General features: G+C 34.9%; 1 protein-coding gene across 3 annotated transcripts in view; it reads right to left on the minus strand.

Moving 5' to 3' along the window:
- Positions 1–24,815, minus strand: part of Topbp1 (DNA topoisomerase II binding protein 1) — a 53,074-nt gene that overhangs the window by 16,409 nt on the left and 11,850 nt on the right. For all 3 annotated transcript variants that reach the window (XM_005327023.4, XM_021727554.3, XM_021727553.3), the window contains 8 exons: positions 23,844–24,007; positions 23,297–23,547; positions 15,168–15,526; positions 14,428–14,600; positions 9,908–10,119; positions 8,889–9,175; positions 3,410–3,583; positions 3,210–3,319 (listed from right to left, as the gene is read on the minus strand). In XM_005327023.4, coding sequence (XP_005327080.1) covers positions 3,210–3,319; positions 3,410–3,583; positions 8,889–9,175; positions 9,908–10,119; positions 14,428–14,600; positions 15,168–15,526; positions 23,297–23,547; positions 23,844–24,007 — 1,730 coding nt within the window. The remainder of the gene's footprint in view (positions 1–3,209; positions 3,320–3,409; positions 3,584–8,888; positions 9,176–9,907; positions 10,120–14,427; positions 14,601–15,167; positions 15,527–23,296; positions 23,548–23,843; positions 24,008–24,815) is intronic.

A 24,815-nucleotide genomic window follows, 5' to 3' on the forward strand; every position in this document is an offset into this window, starting at 1 on the left:
GAGGAACACAGTAAAATAACTTGTTCAAGAATATTCAATAAGTGGTAGAGTCAGGTTTGACTTCAAAATCCTTGCTCTTAACTCTTGTGCCACACTAAAATCTCCCGATTCTCCTAATTTGGGAAAATCTACAAAACAGTCATCTTTCAAAAGCTTAAGTAAAAACCAAAGAGAAAATACAAATTGGGTTTCTAAATACAATCACCAAAATAAATTCATGGACGCTTGATATTTTCCATTTCCTAAATAAGAAATCTCTGAATCTTTTAAAATAGCCAAGTTAAGCAAATTAAGTAGTGTTTCTCTCTAAATGATAAGCATCTCTCTTTCCTACTGATCACAGACACACATCTTCCCTAATTCAATTATAAGTGCTCCTAGCAACAACCTCTAATTCTGCTGTAGTGGTAATTAATTATATATATTTAAAAATATTTAGCTGGGCATAATGGCATACAATTGTAATCTCAGCTACTTGGGAGGCCGAGGCAGAAGGATCACAAGCTGGAGGCCAGCCTGGAAATTTAGCAAACTGTGTCTCAAAAGAAAATTTTAAAAAGGGTTGGGGCAGGGTTTAGCTTAGTGATATAATGCTTGCCTAGCATGGATAAGGACCACTATTTAATCACTAGTATGTCAGCAGAGGGAGAAACAGTAAAACAAAAATATTTAAATAAACTATCAAGATAATTCAGAAAAAACAGAATCAATCATCTTGGGTTTACCATTCAACTCCACTGTGATAATACAGAAACTATGAGTTTTAGTCCTCAGAGGCCCTTTAAGAAAGAACAAGTAGTATAGATAGTTCCTATCATTTTTTTTTTTAAACAGGCCAGATGGTAAACACTTTAAGCTTTACAGGCAAATGTCTTTTGCAACTACTCAACTCTTGCCTTGTTATGTGAAAGCAGTCAATGATCACTTACAAATTAACAGGCATTGCTATGCTTCAATGAAGCTTTACTACAAAAACCCAGATGATGGGTCACTGACCCTTGGTCTAGACCAGTATTTCCACTGACACTCATGCCATTTGTACCTGGGACCTGTCAGCAGGTGCTACTTTAAGAGATATGAAGAAAAACTGCGGTTGTTACAATAATATATTCATATGCTGGAGGGTGCTAGTATTTTATGGGGGGTAAGGAACAGGAGGATGCAGGGATACTAGAATTCTGATGAATAATTACGTACACAATTATTCCATATTCTGTATGATTTGTAATGTCTCCACAAAATCATATAGGCAAAATTGGTTGTTTATAATTAGATGAAATCTAGAATGTTTTTAAGTTATGCTCTCTATATAAATAAGTTATTTTCTGCAGTTTTAACTAAAATTAATTCAACTGAACAGTTAAATTCTGTTTAGGAATTTCAGCAATAAATTTTATCAGTTTTTTTAATACTGAGAGGGACTAACATTTCAAATCTTATAAAATAAAAATATATCAACAGGTAAACAACATAATAGATAATACAAATAATAAACAAGAAAGTTCTACTACTTCACAAGATGTATTAAATACTAAGAAGCTTGTAATATTACAGATAAACTTAAAAAAAATTTTTTTAGTTGTAGGTGGACACAACACTTTTATTTATTTATTTATTTATTTATTTATTTTTTACGTGGTGCTGAGAATTGAACTCAGTGCCTCACACATACTAGGCAAGTGCTCTACCATTGAGCTACAACCCCAGTCCCCTATTACAGGTAAATTTTATTTTTATATTCTCCTGACTTAATTCTTTATCAAATGGGAAACTAATTAAAAGAAGAAGATAAAACTAATAATCATATTCTTCAAATTATTTGTCATTTATAAAACCAACCACTACCCATGAGTGGATGAACACAAATGATCAACAAAGCCAGCACAACAGTAGCTGGGACAGTTAAGAGTCTCTTAGTCCCTGACACTCAGGTTATTTGTACTTGGGACCTGTCTCTAGCTTAAGACTTTTAGGTTGAAGGCACATCTGACAGCTTAGTCTCCAAATTCCTAAAAATGACACCAATTAGCCAGGCCTCAGCCCCAGCTACTGGGGTGACTGACACAGGAGGGTCACTTGAGCCCAGAGTTTGAGGCAAGCCAGGACAACATAATAAATCTCTCTCTCTCTCTCTCTTTTTGTTTTTTGCATTGCTGGGTTTGAACCCAGGCCTCCTCCATGGTGGGCAAGCACTCCACAACTGAGGTACATGCCAGCCCAAGAACCTATCTCTTAAGAAGGAAAAAAGATACAAGGGGGGGGGGGCGGGTACCAGGGATTGAACTCAAGGGTTCTTGACCACTGAGCCAACCCTAACCCTATTATATATTTTATTTAGAGACAGGGTCTCACTGAGTTGCTGAGCGCCCAGTTGCTGAGGCTGGCTTTAAACTTGCACTCCTATTGCCTCATCCTCTGGAGCCGCTAGGATAACAGGTGTGCGCTACGAAGCCTGGCTTGAAAGTAGGAATTCTTTAAAACTGTACTGATCATTCATGTATCCCAAGTTTCTATTACTATTATAAGTGACACAAAACAGGTTCTGAAAAATTTGTCTAATATCTCTAAAAAATATACATGGATGCTATTGCTTTTTCTACCCCTATACCCCTCCCTTCCCCTCCCTCCCTTTTCCCCTTTGCCCTATCTGGAGTTCATATCATTACCCTAAGTACATGTATGAAGACCTAAAGGATGTGACTCTACTTTGTGTACAACCAGAGATATGAGAAATTGTGCTCTATATGTATAATATGAATCATGATGCATTCTGTTGTCATATATAACAAATCAAAATTTAAAAATATTTTTTTTAAAGAGAGTGAGAGAGGAGAGAGAGAGAGAGAGAGAGAGAGAGAGAGAGAGAGAGAGAGAGAGAGAATTTTTAATATTTATTTCTTAGTTCTCGGCGGACACAACATCTTTGTTGGTATGTGGTGCTGAGGATCGAACCCGGGCCGCACGCGTGCCAGACGAGCGCGCTACCGCCTGAGCCACATTCTCAGCCCCAAAATTTAAAAATACATATACATGGAAGAATGAATTGATATGTGAGATGATATTTTCAAAAGATGTGGAAATTTGAAAGTCATTTTGTAAATGTGACTGAAAGGTGAAATAAACATTTTCTTGTAAATACTTATGATAACTTTTAGAATCCCTCATAAACACAGTCCATGTCATCACCAAAAACAAAGATGGGCAACTACCTGTAATCTGCTCCTAGGGAGGCAGCAATTCCATTTAGTTCATTCTGCTTCTTATTGAGCTTTTTACTAACATACACCACAACTTTGTGAAGGGGTTTTGGAGTGTCTTCCTATATGTAAAAGATAAAAGAAAATATCAGCCACTATTATTCTAAACATTTTAGTTTAAAACCTCTAGTTGATAATAAAACTAAGTCTACCTTCTTTGATTGGGCATCCTTCAGTTGAGGGCTGGCAGAAAGAGCAACTGAATTGCGAGAACTATTTGCTAAAGCGAGTTTCAAGTTTCTGACAATGACTTCTGAGAGTGGTGTACTCAGTTTCCTCTTCTGTTGGCTGGGACCTCCTGGAGTTTCCAAGGCTGCAAGTGCATCCTACATATATACAGAAAAGGGAATGTTAAAGAAGAAGAGAGAAAGGAAGAAAGAGCAAAGACAAAGAGAAAAAGGAGAATAGAAGGATAAAAAGAAAAACTAAGAAAAAAAGGACTTTTTCAAGTAAAATGAATTCACAAACACTGACATTCTCATGAGCAAAGTGTGAGAATGTTTCCAAACATGCCTGACAGTACAGAACATAATCACACTTTTCTCTTTTTTCAGTAAGATGTGGTCTTATGTGTGACCCGGTCTGGCCTCAAACTCCTGGACTCATGAAATCCTCCTGCTTCAGCCTTACATGTAGCTGGGTCTACAAGCACATGCCACCCACACCTGGCTTAGATTTTTCTTGTTTTTTTTTTCCAGTCTAATAGGTTACACAATTTTATCTGTATGCTTTAATTTTCACTTTTTATACTTACTAAGGTTAAATATATTTATGCATGCATAATTTAATTTTTTGTGAGAACTATCTTAGCCCATTTTTCTATTGGGTTGTTAGTCTTTTTAATATTCACATATATGAATACATTGTCACATTCCTTCATGTTCATTTATAAGTGTATATATCTATTGTGATATACTTCCCACATATTCAGTCCCAATTCATCATTTATCAAATTTTGCCATCTGCAAAAATTTTTAATGCTGTCAAATTCATGTGAATCTTTTATTTCCTTTGGGGCATATGTTAATTATTTTTAAAAAACTAACTCATGGTTCATTTTAGAATTATTATTATTATATTTTTTTAGTTGTAGTCAGACAAAATGCCTTTTATTTATTTTTTTATGTGGTGCTTAGGATTGAACCCAGTGCCTCACACATGCTAGGCAAGCACTCTACCACTGGGCCACAACCCCAGCCCTCATTTTAGAATTTTTTTGGCTTCATTTCTTGCATTTAAATATCTGTCTAAAATTTATTCTGATGTAAAGTCTGGGCTTTAATCTCAATTGTGTTTTCAGATGGCTGCTCTGTCTGATTTGAGCACCATCTTTTTTTTTTTTTTTTTTTTTTTTAAAGAGAGAGTGAGAGAGGAGAGAGAGAGAGACAGAATTTTTAATATTTATCTTTTAGTTCTCGGTGAACACAACATCTTTGTTGGTATGTGGTGCTGAGGATCGAACCCGGGCCCCACACATGCCAGGCGAGCGCGCTATCGATTGAGCCACATCCCCAGCCCCTGAGCACTATCTTTATCACATAATAAATTTTCTAATCAACGGGGCATAATCTTGTACATTTGTTTAAGTATTCATGTGACAATAACATGCTGCTTTAATTACTACAATTTTATAGGTTTATAACCAGCAGGACCAATGGCTACCCTCAAGCCAGCCTCAGTAAAAGAGTGAGGCAGTAAGCAACTCAGTGAGATCCTGTCTCTAAATAAATTACAAAATAGGGCTGGGGATGGGAATGTGGCTTAGTGGTTGAGTGCCCAAATTCAATCCCCAGTACTCATCCCCCAAAAAACTGACAAATAATAAAAGAAAAGGGTGATTTAAGGGTACTTTATAAGGTATTAATATAAAAATAACCAGGAGAAGAAGAAAAAAATCTACCCTAAATACCAAAAGGAAAAATAGAAAGGTCATGCCAAGCAAAGACACACAATATGTATGCATAATCATGAATTACATCAAATTATGACAACTAAGATCAAGTAAGTCATCTTGAACATGAATAGGCTTAACTTACCTAATTAGAAGATTTTTAAATTGGCTATAAAGCAAAACCTAACTAAGTCAGAGGAGATATGCAAGCAATCCAAAAATGCATATTTATTTATGAGGCAAATGTAAAACGGGAACAGGGAATGAAATCCTAATATCAAAGTTGATTTCTATAATATTGAAAGCCACATTGCACATTCCAACTAACATAATTTATGAATTCTATGTATCAAAAAATACAGCAACTATTTATTTAAAACAAAACCAGGGGCCGGGATTGTGGCTCATTGGTAGAGTTCTCGTCTAGCACATGCGAGGCCCTGGGTCGATCCTCAGCACCACATAAATATAAAAACAAAATAAAGGTATTGTGTCCAACTACTTCTAAAAAATAAATTTTTTTAATAAAAAATTAAACAAAAACCAGATGAGATTCCAAAAGAAACAAAAATAGAAGAAACTTGAAAACATTTCTGTGTATGAAATAAACAAATGGGAAAGGAAATAAAAGATTTAAACAATATAATCAATAATTTAGATCTCTGGATATATATGATATGTATCAAACACTGTATCTTTACATAGAGAATGTACCATCTTCTCAAAAATCTATCAAACACCAGAGCACAAAAAGCAGAGTAAGTTCTGTGAAATAAAATATTACAAATAATACTCTGAACACAATGTAAAAGAAACAGCAATTAAGTAAGGACAGTGGCACAAGCCTGTAACCCCAGTGACTAGGGAGGCTAAGGCAAGAGGATCGCAAGTTCAAGGAAAGCCTCAGCAACTTAGAGCTTGTCTCAAAAGAAAAATATAAAAGGGCTAGGGACATAGCTCAGTGATAAAGTATCCCTTAGTTCAATCCCCAGTACCAGCCCTCCTCCCCAAAAAAAGATCAAGCAAAGTAAGTCCTTTCATCTGGAAATTAAAAAACTTTATATACATTCAAAATACTACATGTTAGAAGAGTACATGTACTTTTTGTGCTATTTTAACTTCTGTAAAATTAGAAATTATTTCCAAGTAAAAAACTGGAAAACAAAACAATTGATGATATTAGGTATTTGCAAGAATGAGCTATACTGAATACTGGCAATACCCCATTGGTGAAAGGATTATCTGGTAAAACCACTTTGGCAATTTGTCATTTTCTACTAAAACTGAAATGTAGTCCAGCAACTTCACTTCTAGGTATATACCAAATAACACACACACACACACACACACACACACACACGAATGTTCACAATAACATCATTTTGCAAGATATTACAAATTATTATTTTGTAAAAACCTAGTAATCACCTACCCTTCATTACCAGTATGCTGGAAATGTAAATTGTGCATGACCACACAATGGACTAAATAAACAAACTACAGCTACACCAATAGCATGGACAAATCTCCTAAATGGAGGATGAACAAAAACAATAAAACAGACTGAAAAGAATACATGCTACCATGCCACTTATTTAAAAGTGAAAACAAGCATAACACAACTATAGTGTGAAAAGCCAGGAATGCCACCTCTGGAAAGGAAGCGGCAGTGGGAAGGGAGCATGAGGAATGTTCTGTGGTGTTGTCAAGGGTGTGTATTTGAACATGGATGGAAACTTCCCCATTGTTAGCACTGGTATTTCATTTAGCAACACATTACTATGTATTTTGGATGTATATCAACTCAACAATTAAGTTTAAATAAGAGGTGGGTCTTTTGTTTTGCTGTCTGTGAGGACTGATAAATGTCCGTTTTCTTGTTTGTGATCATTCCATAGGCCCTTTTCGTGTTTTGAGTCAAGAATTCAATATATTCAATAAATTACATCAGTTTGGCAAAGCAATGCACGTAATCCATTTCTTTAGTTTATGTATCACCAAAAAAGGAAAAGAGAAGAGGAAATACTGCTAAATAAACTATGGGTCTAAACAATGAAAACTCTTTTGTGTTTTGTACCATTTTAAGTCTATTTCAGAACTACAAAGCTTTTACACAAGGAACCTATAAAAGAATTTTGATTATTTTCTTGCCTTCTAATATTATTTCATTTAGTCTTCAAAAGTTCTGTGAGCTGGGAGACTGTGGAGATTATCTGGATTCACTCCATTATTTTACAGGAAGGAATAATGAAGCCCAAAGAGGTTAACGTGCTGTAAAGGCAACAAGAGGCAAAGAAGAGACCTGACCTAGATCTCACAGTTCCCGAGACAGTAATTTCCCTCCATTTCTTAAGGTACAAGAAGAGTATAATCACAATTTACAACTTACAAAATATTACTTTAGAGGAGATTTCACATGAAAGCTTAAGATTTTAAGTCTGCTGTTAGACTTTTTTTTTTTTTTCATGTGGATCATTGAAACTGATCCAAGATAAAGATATAAATTAGTTTGGAGAATATCATAAAATTTAGATTGTTCATGTTTGAAAAATAAATTCTCAAACATGAACAATCTGTAAATTTTATGGTAAGTCTACGAGACACACTAAGAAAAAATTATTAAAATGTAGCTTATTCATTCCTTATGAGCAAAACAGCAAGAGATGAATGAGTATAATAATTTTGCAAAAGTTCCTGGATAAGGGCTGGGGATGTGGCTCAAGCAGTAGCGCGCCCGTCTGGCATGTGTGCGGCCTGGGTTCGATACTCAGCACCACATACCAACAAAGATGTTGTGTCTGCCGAAAACTAAGAAATAAAATATTAAAATTCTCATTCTCTCTCTCCTCACTCTCTCTTTAAAAAAAAAAAAAAAGTTCCTGGATAAAACAACCATAAGGCCAGGCACGATGTCGCACACCTATAATCCCAGCGGCTCAGGAGGCTGAGTCAGGAGCATTTCGAGTTCAAAGCAGCCTCAGCAAAAAGTAAGGTACTAAGCAACTCACTGAGACCCTGTCTCTAAATAAAACACAAAATAGGGCTGGGGATGTGGCTCAGTGCAGAGTCCCTGGGTTCAATTCCTGGTACCTCCCCCACCCCACCCCCAAAAGAAACCATAGGCAATACTTTGAACAGCCACTTAAAAGGCCAAAACTACTAAAGGAAAAATGAAGAAAATTATATTTGGAAAATAAAAAGAAACTATTTGAAAAGGTTACATTAGCCTTTGATTTCCAAATGAAGTTCTCAAAAGAGAACCAGACTACCCTGTTCAGATCAAAGAAACAGACTTAGCTTATCTCCTCTATAGAAACCAGCTAAAAGGTGATACTGCAGACATTTGGAGAATCCAAGCCTTAGGTGCACTAGTGCACAATACACAAAGTAGCATATATTTACATTATTGTAGTTTATAAAAATCATTTCATCATATTATTTCATTTGATCCTTAAAATAAACCTGTGGATTTTCAGAGCAAGTGCTATTATCCTCTTTGTATGAAAAGAGAAAATGAAACTCAGATAGGCTCAATGATCTGCCTGGAGCGAGAGATCTGGGACTTGAACCCGATGTCCTAGTTTCACCTCATGGCTCCATACCTGCCACCTAGGTATATATTAGGATTCAATACTATGTTCTGGAAAACTTACTACTGCAAACTTCAGAGGTGATATAGAATTTGGACCTTCACAAACTATAATACTGGTAACTTGGAGGCCACTTTCTTTACACCTTACCTTTACATCAAAGGAAGGCTTGAAGAGTTTGTCTTTGGACAGAAATTTTGATGGTGTGTCCAGGTGCAATGAGGGCTCCTTCTGCAGTGGCTGTTCTACTGCTGGTGAGGCCGAGAGCTGCCCAGCATGTTGTGAGATCACAGCATGGAAAGCTTTGCTCTGAAAGCGGTTCATATCCAGTGGTGTAATGGCTGTTCTTCTGTGAGTTTCCACATGTGTACAAGGATGTATAGGAGTATCTGGACTTGGATTCTCCCCATTTGTTATTTTAGTTTCCAATCTTTGTTCTAGAAAAGATACAAATATGAGCTACCCAATATCCCCCTTTTTCCTCTAAAGAGGTACACCAGAAGTAATTCTTTTTTTCATGTTAAGACTCAGGTAGTTTACTTTCCAAAAAGCAAACCAGATGATGTAGTAAAACACATGAGTTAGACAGGCACTCTAGTTAAAAACAAATAATTAATGAAAACAGATTTCTTATTTCATCTTGTTAGATATTAAAATGGTCTCAATAGCCCACTTGCCAAGAATATCAATGAATTATTAAACCAGTGAGTGGTAGAATAAAAAGAAAATCCAAGTTACATGTACTCAAGTTTTTAGAAAGTTCTTAATGAAATTTTCATATGACCTAAACTCATTTTTGCCTCAGTTGTAAGTTTCCAGTATGTCTGGGTAAATAAACAATGGGTCTGAGAGTTACCCAAGCTGCCAATTTGTTCCTGAAGTTTGCCCAGGGATGCCGCCATGAAGAGGCTATGTCCTCCCACCCCTGCCTCACGGCATCATTTTTCAACATGAAAAGTAGAAATGATCTTCCTAAAAGGCAGCTTTGGAACATTCATATCCTAGAAACCATTAAGTTGTAAAATACTCATATATGTGTGTACATATACATACATGTATATATACACACACACATGTACAAACACATATATGTGCATATATATGTACATAACAGAGAATAAAATAAAAGCATATATATGTATATATACAGAGAGAATAAAAGTATTAACCTTCTTCAGGTGAATTTTCAATCAGAAAGTGGCTTTCGTCTGCTCTCTTTCCCATTCTAGCAGTCTCCAAAAGCCAAGCTATAGTGACTGCTGGCAAATTCCACTTCTTTGCAGCTTCATATTTAGAACCAACAGGCTCTTTTAATATAAGATGTGTACTGGCAAACATGCCTTTCTTTGCATTGGATTTGCGAACAAAGAATTCTTGAACGCTGAAATTTATATTTAAAGAAAAGCAAATGGTCATACTCAAATAAGTCAACAAATTAAGAACAAAACTCTAATACAACAGTGTGGTTAGCGTTCATGTAGGTTTAAGAAAATACACACTGACTAAAGTTAGCCTTTTCTATTTTAAATTAAGCTAATTCCCTCACAAGTGCTAATTCTAGGATAAAAATGTACTATTACAATAATTAAAAACTTTTAAAAAATCATAAGCAAATTAGACTTTCAAAGGACAGAAAAATTACCTCCTTAGTCATTACCCACCCATCCTTTCATTCCAAAAGGATACACAGAACAAATAACAGGAGCAAACTATTAATAACACTATTTCTTTTTCTTTTAAATATTTATTTTTTAGGTGTAAATGGACACAACACAATGCCTTTATTTTTATGTGGTGCTGAGGAACGAACCCGGGTCCCGCCCGTACCAGGCGAGCACTCCACCACTAAGTCACAATCCTAGCCCCAATAACACTATCTCTTTATATCCACTATAACTTCCCAAAGCATTTTTATACATAATCTCAATTGATTTTCTCCATATTTATCAATTAGCAATATTTTAGAGACATGGAAAAAAATAAGAATCTAAGCAAGTAGATCAAGACAATAAATATTAAACAGGGAACAAGGGGAAGAAACAGAGGTCTATCATTTGAAATAGAAATGATTCGGTTTTTTTTCTGACCTGAATCTTTATGCTCTATTTATTGACTTTTAAGATTTTTTAATCTCCCAAATTTTTCCTAGTACTTTTATGGTTCTATTTTTTACTTTAACTCAGTGATCCATTATTTTGATGTGAAATATGGCTCCAAATTTATTGAATCCCATTTACTAAAGAAGTCATCTCTTCCTTAATAATTTGAATTTCACTTTTATCATAAATTGCTAGTTATGTTAGATCTATTGCTAGTCTTGTTAATTCACTGAGATTTTTGCTACTTAGAACTATGCTGTTATTTAGTGAGATATTACAAAATATAGTTTAATAACTGTTAGAGCTAGCCCCAATTTTTCTATTTCAGAATTTTTTACTTTCTTGCTTACTCATCTTTTCATAAGATTTTTAGAATTAGTTTGCTTAGTGTCCTCCCTAATTAAAAAAAAAAAATATATATATATATTGTTGGTAGTGCCCCCTTATCCAGTTTCAGTTACCTAGTCAACAGCAACCTAACATATTACATGGAAAACTCCAGAAATCAACAATCCATACATTTTAAATTGTATACCATTTTGAAAGCATGATAAAATCTCATACTACCTCACTTTGTCCCACCCAGAGCATGAATTCATCCCTTTGTCCAGCATCTGACCATTAGTCACTTAGCAGTCACATCAGTTACTAGATGAACTTCGGTGGAATTGCAATTAGGTTCACATGTGAGAAACCACACTGACGTAATCTTAATTATGATATGTTGTTATGTTTTTTTCTATTTTCTTATTATTGTTCATCTCTTCCTTAAATCATACATTAACCTTAATCACAGATATTCTGTATAGGAAATAACATAGGTTTTTGTACTATCATAGTTTCAGGCATTCACTGGGGATCCTGGAATGTTTCCCTCAAGGACAAGAGAGAATTACTATACTTTTACTGGGATCATGTTAAATTTACACGTTAGTATAGATGATAACAGAAATCTCATGAATATTAGTCTTCCTTTCCAAGGACATGTAGATCTTTCCTTACTATTCAAGACTATTTTGTTTCCCTCAAGGGCATCTTATAAGTTTTCTGTAGCTCTTTCAAGTTTTATGTTAAACTTGCCTTTTTTTCCATTACCTCTTCTAACTGTTTATTTAAATAAAGGTCATTGATTTCTGTATATTAATTTTCTGCATAGCCATTTACCGAACTTTTCTCTGAGCACTGCTTTAGCTGTATCCAATGGAGTCTGTTGTCATGTTTGTTATTGTTATTTTCTGTAATCTCAGTTTTTAAAAAACACTTTTTATTGCTTAATTCAAATACAGATCATAGAAAAATACATATACACAGTAGCTACTATTTGGACATTTATGATCATCACCTCTTTACGTTTCTTTAATCATATAAGAATCCTGAAACTGTACATTTAGTTTTTTATGTCTTAGCTTATAGGATCCTCCCTTCTTTCTTCACCCCTTAGTATATATTAGTTGAAGACACTGGAATCTTTGTACTGTAGAGTTGTTCTCAAATCTAGATTTTGCTGATTTTTACTGTGGTACAGTTTAACATGTTACTCTCCTGTATTTCCTATAAATCAGCAGTTCAAGTGAGCAGCGTTATCGGACTGAGGTTTGATTATTTTGGCAAGACTACTTCAAGTTGATTGTGCTTTCTTGACACATCAGGAGGCACATAATGTCTGGCTATCTCTTTGCTGTGTAACTCTGGATGTCCAATGCACAGATTCTTTCATTCACTTGGGGTCATAATTCCATCATTCCTTTTCCATTTGTTGAATATTTCTAAAAAAAGGAAACTTTGCCTTATCCACTCACATGTTCCCAATTTTGACTGTACAGGAAAAGCAGGATAAATAGCTGATTCTTTCCCCTTGCCAGTTTTCAGAACAAAGGGCTGCTTCCCTAGCATTTTAAAGAGGTGATCAAATACCTTACATTCTTTAGTACCATTATGAAGCCACACATGAATTCTCTGCATGCTATTATCTTTAATGATACCTACATAATGCTATTTTGATCAATGGAGGTACTCTGAATATTATCCTTCTTGTTATCTTTAATAATGTTTTTGCTATCTGAATGAAAAAATGTTCTAGATTTATACACACATTTTTTCTCCCAGATCTGGAGTTAACCATTTCTCCAAGCTTTCTTTTAGTGGGGAAATAGCACTTTAAGATTACAATCAAGTCAGGTGCGGTGGGACACGCCTGTAATCACCACAGGGGCGGGGGGGGGGGGCACGGATGACACGTAATCACCAAGCCATATCACTAGCCCTTTTTTTTGTATTTTAGAGTGGGGGTCTCGCTGAGTTGATAACTGCCTCACTAATTTGCTAAAACTGGCTTTGAACTTGGGATTCTTCTACCTCAGCATCCTGAGTTGCTGGGATTACAGGTGTGTCCCACTGCACCCAGCTCAATTTTCTATTTTTGCTATTCACTTCTAGTTTTTCTTTGCACTGTGATAAGAAAATGCAGTCTGTAGTCTTCCTACTTTAGGGAATTTACTGAGGCAATGATGTGGCAAATTTGTCTTACAAGCAATATTCACAAGTGCTCCGCAGAACGTACAGGTATGTTCAATACTCAAAGCAATGCACAGAAAAGTTTAAATTAACATAATTAAGATCAATATTCAAAATGTCAATTTTGTTCTTATATGCTATGTTCATGGTAGATATATAATTAACTATGCTATTTAAGTCTATGTCTTTCCTCATATTGTCTATTTGACATGTCATAAGTAAAACATGAAAATTAAAGACTACAAATGTTTCTGTTAATTCCACCTCAAGCTTCCTGCTGGTTCTGTCTTATGAATGATTAATGATGCTCCATACATTTTATCTTTAGTGTCAATAGCACTGTTTACTTACAGTGCTCTTCTTTTTTCTTGTTTAATGCATTCTGATTTGAATTTGAACCTGTCTGGTTGTAAAATTGCCACTCCCTTCTCATCCTTTTGTTTGAATTTCTGTACCTTTGCTTGTCATCTCCCCCCATCCAAAGTCTGAATCAGTTTGCTTTAGATGTCTTTAGAAGTATAGTTGCCTTATGATCTAATAAAATAATGTTCCTTCTTTTAACATAAAGTTTAGTTAATTTACATTTACTGATAAAATGGTTTGGTATTCCTATTTTAAACAATCATCATCTAATGATCAATTAGGGATTGGGCTAATATGGATTTTGGAAGTAACTTAAATTCATTTCTTGTCCCTCTAAGTACTCATTACTCCTGCTTACCATTTGCATTTCTGGCTGAAAAGACAAATGTACTGAAAAAAAATAATAAATCACCCATATGACACGTGGAAAGGTGCTTAGACAAGGACTACTCAATAATGGCCCATGAATCAGTCTTAAATATTCCCTTTCTTGGTGGCTAAGTAAAGAAAGCATTAATGCCTATACTCTTAAAATGGGTTTGCCAAACACCCATCAAGTACCATCTCCACCTTGAGCCATCACAAAGATACACCACCCACCCCATAAATGCAACAAAAATGCCTGGCCAAATTTTAATTAGAATGCCTTCCAGTAAGTCAAAACAAATGACAAGATATACCACCATAGCAGTTACACTGAAAATGTTACATACCTTGCTCCAAGGTGATTTGCTAAGAATATCAAAGAATCTTTTTCTGCTCCAACACACTGGCTGAATGAAATAACACAATCCTCTAAAGGAGTCACTCCTGACATTACTGGGACTGGTGTGAAGAGAGGATTTGACCTTGGATCAATTAAAGTCTGATAGTCTATACAAGTAACCTTTTAAGACAAGAGAAACAAGAAAACCAACCTGAAATAAGAAACCAGTGGTTAACACTGGTTCAGTTATAGCTGCAATAATTTTAGTTTACACAAAAAAAAATTTTATTTTAATACAAACCTGGATATGTTCATTCTCAATTCATTTCAAATACCATTTAAAGAAATTTAGACATCAATTAATCATATTCAAATATCTAAAATCAGTAAGATTTATTATTGGAGTTACTGAAAATTGCCTTAAATAGCCTTCCTTCACATTAGAATTCTCTTAATTCTAGAGAAGTTTAGAAAGTGCATGTCAGGCTCTGGTTGTTAAAAGGAGATAAACTGTATGAGAGAGTTAACCAGGAGTATCCTCCTGTGAAGCAATGTTGCTACTGAGGCCCTAGGAAAGTAACCTCTACTCTACCAGAATTAGAACCAAGACACTTGCATATTTTCCTATTTTACAATTTCCCCTGGTTAAAGCAACATTCAAACAGTAGTCAAAACTAAGTGCTTTAAGAATAAATAGCATTCAAATATCCTTCAATATCATGTTTCAGTTGTGAAGTGTTTTCTTACCAGCCATGTATTTGTGACCACTTCTCCCACAGTTGCTTCTACTTTACATCCCAGCAGAGGAACCACAGCATAATCAGCCACAATTCTGCTCGGAAGGGATACAATCTTTCCAGCATGTTCTCTTATGATATTTCCAATATTACATTCATTTTCACTACTAAAACCCAAAACAAGGAAACTTTTTTGGCTAAATAAGCCTTCTTCAGTAATGGTAGAATTGTCAGGGAGGCAATGAGTGACAGAAGACTGGTTTTCTTCTTGCAGAGAAATGTGAGTGGAATCATTAAAGGGCTCAACATGAGTAGAACCATTACAGGGCCCAACTGCAGACTCTGCAGCTTCCGTCATTTTAGCTTCAACTAAAAGAGAAAAAGATAATTTATCTTATAGTCACAGCTTACTTCCTAGCAAGGATATTAATGTTACATGGAGTCTGATAATTCTGACACACAGAAAACTCAGGCTTAAATGTACATAATGAAGAAGGGATATGTACCCACCCCATCTTCCAGGTTACCAAGAGTGTTACCAGCATCATTATCTTCCATCAGGAAGGACAAAAGCAATCACATTTATTTTAAGTATTCCTATAGCACTAGAATCATGAATTAACTGAAAATTATGACATTCCAATAGGCCTGCCTTAGTTCCCAAACTGGTTTAGGTAATTTACAACGGAATTGAGAAAATATTTAGAGAAAAGCAAAATTCACAAATCTTAGAGGTCTGTCAAGCACTTAACATGGTTACAATTTTTTTAAAAAAATTCTTAAAATGTTACCTATTGAACTTGAAGCACATGTACAAATTTCTTAAAGAGAATAAGTGATCAAGGACTCAAGTAAATGACCTCAACTATTTCATTTTAAGATAAAGTTGACTGATTAGTAGAAAAAAAATACACCTATATAAAAACATATCAGGCTGGGGTTGTGGTTCAATGGACATGTCACTTGCCAAGGACATGTGAGGCACTGTGTTCGATCCTCAGAACCACATAAAAATAAATAAAATAGTTACTGTGTTCATCTACATATAAAAGACAATTTAAAAAACCCATAAATGTCACTAATTAAAATATACAGTCCCTAATATGTAAAAAACATTGTCAAATTCAGGCTCAAACTACAAGAAATAATAATTTGGTATGTTTTGGAAATCTCTAACTTGTGCCACATTGGAAAGTAACACTCTTCAGAGAGAAGGTTTGCTCTGACAAGCTGGAAGTTTGTCAAGGACTCATTCTGTATTTATACAGTTGCTGTATTGCCGGTTGTACATGCTCACACAATGCTAACTGTACAGGTAATACTTTCAGTAGATTCCCTTTCTTCTAACAGAATCTCAGGGTTCAAAGAGGTTATATGGCTTTCAGTTATACAGTGGCATATAAACCAAATATGACTCTAGAGTCCTAACATTATTAATAACACCTCCTTCCTTTACCTCTACTTTTTCTTTCTTTCTTTTTTTTTTTTTTTTTTGTGGTACTGGGGATTAAACCCAGGGCCTCACACATTCTAAACAAGTGCTCTACCATCAAGTTATATTCTCAGTCCAAGGTCTGTTTTTTAAGAGTTAAAAGGAAAACAGCTTATTTTTTTTTATTTTTAATTTTTTTTAGTTGTAGTTGGACACAATATCTTTATTTTTTATTTATTTTTGTGTGGTGCTAAGGATTGAACCCAGGACCCTGCATGTGCTAGGCAAGCCCACTACTGCTGAGCCACAGACCCAGCCCAAAACAGCTTTTTTTTTGAGAGTTTTTGTTTTGTTTTAAAGAGAGATATTTTTTTATTGTTCAAAACATTACAATGCTCTTGACATATCATATTTCACACATTTGATTCAAGTGGATTAGGAACTCCCATTTTTACCACATGTACAGATTTCAGGATCACACTGGTTACACATCCACATTTATACATACTGCCATACTAGTGTCTGTTATATTTTGCTGCCTTTCCTATCCCCTACTATCCCCCTCCCCTCCCTTCAAGAGTTTTTAAATATTTATTTCTTAGTTTTCAGTGGACACAACATCGTTATTTTTATTTTTATGTGGTACTGAGGATCGAACTTAGCTCCCTGCGCATGCCAGGAGAGCTCGTTACCACTTGAGCCACACCCCCCAACCCCCAACAGCTTGTTTTAAATGTAAAATCAATTCTTTTTGCAATTACAACAAATTTTGCAATCACATATAGGAAAAAATAACAGCTTTGTTTGATGTCTATATATAGCTGATGATATGGGATAAAGGAAGAAAACTAATGGAGTTTTAATCTACTACTAAAAATATAAACCATAAAAATTAAGTTCTTAAAAATTATAGGTAAAACCTAAAAAGACTCAATAAGTTAAAATGCTCTTCAGCAGTTCGAGATTTCCATTTACTTTAGCAGTAGAAATCCTTTTTCAAATAAATAAATCCTGACGCCCAACAGACAATACTTGATAAGCCTATTATTGAAAAAAAGCTCTCTTAAATCAAAAGCAATTTTGCTTTAAGAATTAATTGTGCACTATCACATCATTTCAAAGGTGCTTGAGGATCTACGAAGATTTATTGTCATGAATCCTCATAAAATCAGTAAACCAGCAGCTGCCTTGCAGGAAGCTCTGAGAAGCTCATCACCTCCTCTCTACAAGGTAACTGAAAATGGTTTAACAGTCAGGCATGGTGGTGCATGCCTACAATCCCAGCAGCTCGGGAGACTGTGGCAGGAAGACAAAAATTCAAGGCAACCCTCACCAACTTAGGGGGGCCTTAAGCAACTTAGTGAGATGAAAGGAAAGAAAGAAAGAAAAGAAAGTGAGAAGAAGGAAGGAAGGAGGAAAGGAAAGAAAGAACGAGTGAGCTATGTATGTATTTGCAAAGGGAGATGATAAGTACACTCAGCTTTGGTTCAAGGGCAAAAGCATCACTCCTGAGAATTTGTTATCACAGGCTAGTCCTCAACTAGGTTAGGGGACAAATTTACACTTGCTTGATGATCCAAGAAATCTCCAGCCAATAAAATTTAGAGATGTAAAGAGCTGGAAAACTCCTGAGCACTCAGGAGACCTATCCATGAACCTTTTCTAAAAGAACAAACCTTTAACTGAGGTTTGTTATTGTTACTAAAATGAAATTCACAATTAAAACAATCTAAAATCCATGAGAAAAATAGCCACCATGAATAAAAAACAACACAACTAACCCCCTACCTACTCAGATGTTGGAACAGGTTTAATGATTCAAGAAATAAAGAACAGGGATGGGCATATAGCTCAGTTGGTAGAGTGCTTGCCTTGCATGCACAAGGCCCTGGGTTCAATCCCCAGCACCACAAAAACAAAAACAAAAAAAAAAAAAGAAATAAAGAACAAAAACAAACATGAATACAGCAGGGCATGGTGGTGCACACGTGTAATCACAGCAGCTAAGGAGTCTGAGGTGCTAAGCAACTCAGTGAGATTCTGCCTCTAAATAAAATACAAGTTAGGCTGGGAATGTGGCTCGGTGATCTGGAGTTCAATCCCAGGTACCAAAAAAAAAAAAAAAAAAAAAAACCAGAAACAAAAACATGAATACAGAATACAAGACTATGAAAAGAGAGGCTGGGGCTATGACTCAGTGGTATAGCACTTGCCTCGCATGTGTGAGGCACTGGATTCGATCCTCAGCACCACCTAAAAATCATTGTGTCCATCTACAACTAAAAAAATTAATTTAAAAAAAGACTATGAAAACAACTATATAGAATTTAAAATTTTATCATTAAAACTGAAAATGTGGGCTAGGATGTGGCTCAGTTGTAGAGTGCTCGCATAGCGAACTCGATGCCCTGGGTTTGATCCTCACACCACATAAAAATAAAATAACGATATTGCATCCAACTACAACTAAAAAATAAACGTTTTTTAAAAACTGAAAATTTAATGAGCAGTTTAAACAGATTATATAATAGCTGAACAAAGAATTGGTGACCATGAAGAAAAATCTGATAGAATTACATAATGAACCAAAGGAAGATAAATACAGAAAATAAGGATGGTTAAGTGACCATGCACAGAGCAAATAAGAGAACGGAGGCGAAATGATATTCAAAAAGATAATAGAAGAAAAATTTCTAGAACAAAGGAAAAAAACAAAACCCCCACTCATTCTCAGATTCAAAAACAGTAAATTACAAGTAGGAAAAATAAATGGTAAAACTCTAGACATTAAAACAAAAGGAAGGTATTAAACTGAGGGGGAAAAAATGGAACGGCAGAGCCGGGTGCGGTGGCGCATGCCTGTAATTCCAGCGGCTTGGGAGACTGAGGCAGGAGAATCCTGAGTTCAAAGCCAGCTTCAGCAACTTAGTGAGGCACTTAGCAACTCAGCAAGACACTGTCTCTTAAAAAAAAAAAAAAAAAAAAAAAAAAAGCTGGGAATGTAGCTCTCCTGGGTTCAATCTTTAGTAGCAAAAAAGAAAAAAAGAGGGAATGACAGGAATATAGACATCTGATTCATATTGCTAAAGTGTTTAAACAAAGTCAATTGTCTAGAACTACATAACTAGCAGAATTGTCTTTTAAGAACAAAGGCAAAACAAAGGCATTATCAGGTGAATAGAAACTAGTGGAATTTCTAAAGAATATTTCAAGAAGAAAGAAAATTGTTTCAGAAGAGAGATGTCAGATGCAAAAATAAATGGGGAACAAAAAAATAAGCAATTCAGTGAGACCCTGTCTCTAAATAAAGCACAAAATAGGGCTGATGTGGCTCTGTGGTCCGAATGGCCCCGAGTTCAATCCCCGGTACCCCTACCCCCAAAACAGGCAGGGGAGCATAGAATATGGGGAGAATAACACAAAATGAGATGGTACAAAATAACCTAAATACATAAAAAGTAATAATAAATATAAAATGAATAATTACTAACTCTTTCTGAGGTTAAGGGAAAGACTTACCAATCAATTTTACGAATAACAGACAACAGAAAAGGAAAATATATAGCCAGTTTCACACTGAATAGATAAAAACTTACGTAATGAGTAAACTAACTACAGTAATGTATCAAAGATGAATACACCACATCTAGAAGAATTTAAAGTTAATTTTGTGGTATAAAATCTATGAGTATAATGTATCACATTAAAGGAGAAAAGAGATGATCATTCTGTCAAGTGCAGGGAAGAGTACTTAATCGAATTCAACACTCAGCTCAAAGACCTAAATACGAAAACTCTAATACTTGAAATGGGACATATTCTTTAAAATCCAATACTTAAAGCAATCTTCAGAAAAGTTTACACAAACATAATTAAGATCAATATTCAAAATGTCAATTTTGGTTTTGAACAACTAATAATAAAAATAAATAAATGTAATTTTGTTCTTATATACCTATTATTAAAAAATGTAATTTGAAAAGACATAAATTAAGATTGCTAAAACAACAAAAAACACAAGAAATTATAAATAAATCTCACATAGCATGTCTTGGATTTTATGAATATATTATAGTTATTGGAAGATATTGAAAAAGATAAAACTACATAGCTTATTTGTGGATAAGGAGGTATTCTGTTTTTTTTTTAATTGTAAAGATCTCAATTCTCCAGATTACAAATTCATAATTGTAGTCTAAATACAGATCCCACTCTACAGCATATGACAGAGATGGCATTGCAACATAGTGGAGAAAAAATGAACTTCTCAATAAAAATTGTAGGAGAATTGATTGTACATCCACAGAGATTAAAAAAATAAAATTAGAACATTTCATATCAAACATCAACAATGAACTCCAGGTGGATAGATTAATGTGAAAAAGCAAAAGTTTAATAAGATTCTAAAAAATACAGCCAGGTATGTTGGGGCATGTCTGTAATCCCAGCAATTCCAGAGGCTGAGCCAAGAGGATTGCAAGTTCAAGGCCAGCATCAGCAACTTAGCAAGGTCCTAAGTAACATAGTGAGACCCTGTCTCAAAATAAAAAATAAAAATGGCTGGGGATGTGGTTCAGTGATTAAGTGCCCCTAGGTTCAATCCCCAGTACCAAAATCAAATTAAATAAAAAATATACAAGATAACTTTTGACCATGGAGTAGAGAAACTTCTTATACAAAATAGAAAAGCAAAAACCACAAATGAATACACTGAAAAACTATATATACAACTAACATTATAATAAAATAACACTAAAAAAATGCTCTACTGGGGATGAGGTTGTGGCTCAACAGTAGAGCGCTCACCTAGCACGTGTAAGGTCCTGAGTTCGATCCTCAGCACGCATAGAAATAAATGAATAAACAAAGGTATTGTGCCCAACTACAATTAAAATAAATAAATAAAAATGTTCTACTGTATTACTAACAATAAAATGAAATTAAAACCATGACAGGATCCTACTTTATACCTACCAATTGGGCAAAAATTACAAGCACTACAATACCATACCCTGGAAGGATGTGGAACAACAGGAACCTTTTCTCACTGTTAATGAAATTAGTAAAATAGGCCAAACACTTCTGAAAACAATCTGCATTACCTAAGAAGGTTAAAGATGTATATATCCCATGAATTAACCATCTTATTTTTTGGTTCATATAATAGAAAAATAAAACTTCAGCAATACTGATTATAATGGCAAAAAAGAGTCATGACAAAAATGTCTATCAGTGAAAAAAAGAATAAAATACTATAGGACAAGAGTATATTATTCTGTGTATATAGTATTCTATACCATAGTATATTTGTATCACTGTGTTATATTCATAACTAGATACTTGGATTACATGATGTTTCATATTGGGTATGGGACTCAACATAAAAGTACATATAATTCAAACACATTAAAATAGTTATAAAATAATACGAATATTGTTTACAGATAGACACACTTAATACAAATTACAAAGAAAATGAAGAGGAGTCACAGAAGGCTTTTGGTATAGTGGTAATGTTCTCTCTCTTTTTTGTACTGGGGAATTGAACCCAGAGGTGCTCTACCAATGAGATATAAAGCCCTTTTTATTTTGAGACAGGGTCCCACTAGGTTGTCTAGGCTGGTCTCAAACTTGTGATCCTCCTACCTTAGCCTACCAAGTTGCTGGGATTACAGGTATGTGCCACTGTGCCCAACTCATGTTCTATTTTCTAAAACCAGATACATGATTATTCATTGCATTTTTCTTTATGTCTTTTTGGATACATAAAATATTTCACATGATTAAAAAAAGAAAGGGGGTTCATTAACTCTTGACTCATAGTTTACCTTACCATACTCCAGATGAACAAAACTACACAGCAGTGGTGGTTCACAGTACAGCACAGCATGCATTAATTAAAGACTTCAATGACCCAATAAGAGGTATTTGTTAAAGCCCATGCCAAGTCACGCATGGCAGTGCATGCCTGTAATACCAGCGGCTCAGGAGACTGAGGCAGGAGGATTCTGAGTTCAAAGGCAGCTCAGCAAAAAGTGAGGTGCTAAGCAACTCAGTGAGACCCTATCTCTAAATATAAAATAGGGCAGGGGAGTGCCCGAGTTCAATCCCCAGCGCCCCCACTACCTAAGCCCATGCCATTACTAACTCACAAACAAAGCTAGCAATGCCAGCATATGTAACACATCAAAATGGAGCCTGTTAGGGCTGGGGTTGTGTCTCAGTGGTAGAGCACTTGCCTAGTGTGTGTGAGGCACTGGGTTCGATCCTCAGCACCACATAAAACTAAATCAATAAAATAAAAGTATCGTGTTCATCTACAACTAAGAAAGAAAAAAAGAAAAAAATGTAGCCAGTTAGTTGAAAAGAGAAGATTAAAGGACTCATGGGACTGGGGTTGTGGTTCAGCAGTAGAACGCTCACCTCACATGTGTGAGACCCTGGGTTCAATCCTCAGCACCACATAAAAATAAAGTGAAATAAAGGCATTGTGCCCAATTACAACTAAAAAATAAACATTAAAAAAATGAACAAAGATTCAAAGAATGATGATCTCATTTGCTCAGAAAAGTTACAAAAAAAATTTTAAGTGAATAAAAAATTTAAAAAAAAAACTTAAAATATATAAAATTTGACAGAAATCATTTATGTATATATTCAGCTACTAAATATTTACTAACTGCAAGCACTAATCAAGAAGTTCTTACCTATTGAGGAGTTATTATTTACATATTGAGAGAGCAGATCTTCATCAGCTTGTTCATGCTTTTCATTAGGAGCAGAGTCTTTCTTGGAAAAGCTACTGTTGTTCTTTTTTGAAAGAGCTGTTTTGCTTTCAGGCTGATCTGAAACTGGAATTTCTACTGGCTGGTAGTTAGCATGAATATATGGTTCTTCAGGAAGCATATAACCTTTACTAAAACACTCTAGCAACCATTTTGCTCCCACTACATGCGGCCTACAAAAACAGCACATAGTTATATATTAGTTTAAGCCACGAAGACCATCACCCCACTTGCCACGTAGTTCCCATAGTTGCATGGACATGCATTTTTTTTTTTTTTTCCTCTAATTTTATTTTGAGACAGAGTCTCGCTAAATTGCCCAGGCTGGCCTGGAACTTACAATCCTCCTGCCTCAGCTTCCTGAGTCTCTGGGATTATAGGTATGCACCACCATGCCCAGTTCAGACATGCAATTTTAACAAAAATCATTACACAGTAGAAATTGTTTTGAATTAAAAATTGGCAAAACCTGTGGGCTGATTTATTCCAAAACTGCTTCAATTCATCATCATAATCTCCCACAATAACATGAGTTACATCTTCATTAAGTTGATTAAAACGAACTCCACCTCCACTGTTAATAAGTCTTCTCAGTTTATCTAGCTTTCTTCCACTAAAACCACAAAGATATATCTGTAAAGAAAGAAAATATTTGTTTTAATGTATTCAAGATGCTTTATTTCTTAAGAGGAAAAAACTTCTCAAAAACATCTAAATTCACAGTGTATAAATAAGACAACTTGTGTACATTTTAGGATCCATTAAAAAATGAAGTATATTATAAAACTGAGTTTTAAAATAATTTCTTTATAATCCCACAGTATTATTATATTAGTGCATAAAAATTTCTACTATTCAGGTAGCTTCTTAAATTGTGAAGGTCTCACTACATGTAGGTTTTAAACTAATTATAGAAACAATCTGTAACTGCTTGTAAATTCAGAAAATCTAGATTTAAATTCTTGTTTTCAGATGCCACTGATTATAGACTTGCGGAAAGTTCCTTAAGCTGTTTTGCCAGTTTACTTACATAAAAGTTGAGGTCCTCCCTCCCCACATAGAATTGATTAAACAAAAAATAAGTGTCAAAAAGCAAAATATAATGCTTTGAGGATACTATGTATGCGATAATTGATTCTAATTTATTTTTAGGATATTCATATATTTAAGCCTATTTAATCAATATAAAAATCTTTTCTACCTCTATTTTAAAGGGATTGAAGTCAGGAGCATTTTACCACTGAGCTATAACCCCAGATTTTTAATTTTGTGACAGGGTCTCACTAAGTTGCTGAAGCTGGTCTTGAATTTGCAATTCTCCTGCCTAAGCCTCCTGGGTTGCTGAGATTATCGGTGTGTGCCAGCAAGCCTGGATAAAATATCTTCTTAAGAAATTAAAAATGACAAATCTATTCCTAACTGTGTTCATATACAAACTAAA

Source organism: Ictidomys tridecemlineatus, chromosome 3 (genome assembly GCF_052094955.1).
Source record: "Ictidomys tridecemlineatus isolate mIctTri1 chromosome 3, mIctTri1.hap1, whole genome shotgun sequence".
Lineage (NCBI taxonomy): Eukaryota > Metazoa > Chordata > Mammalia > Rodentia > Sciuridae > Ictidomys > Ictidomys tridecemlineatus.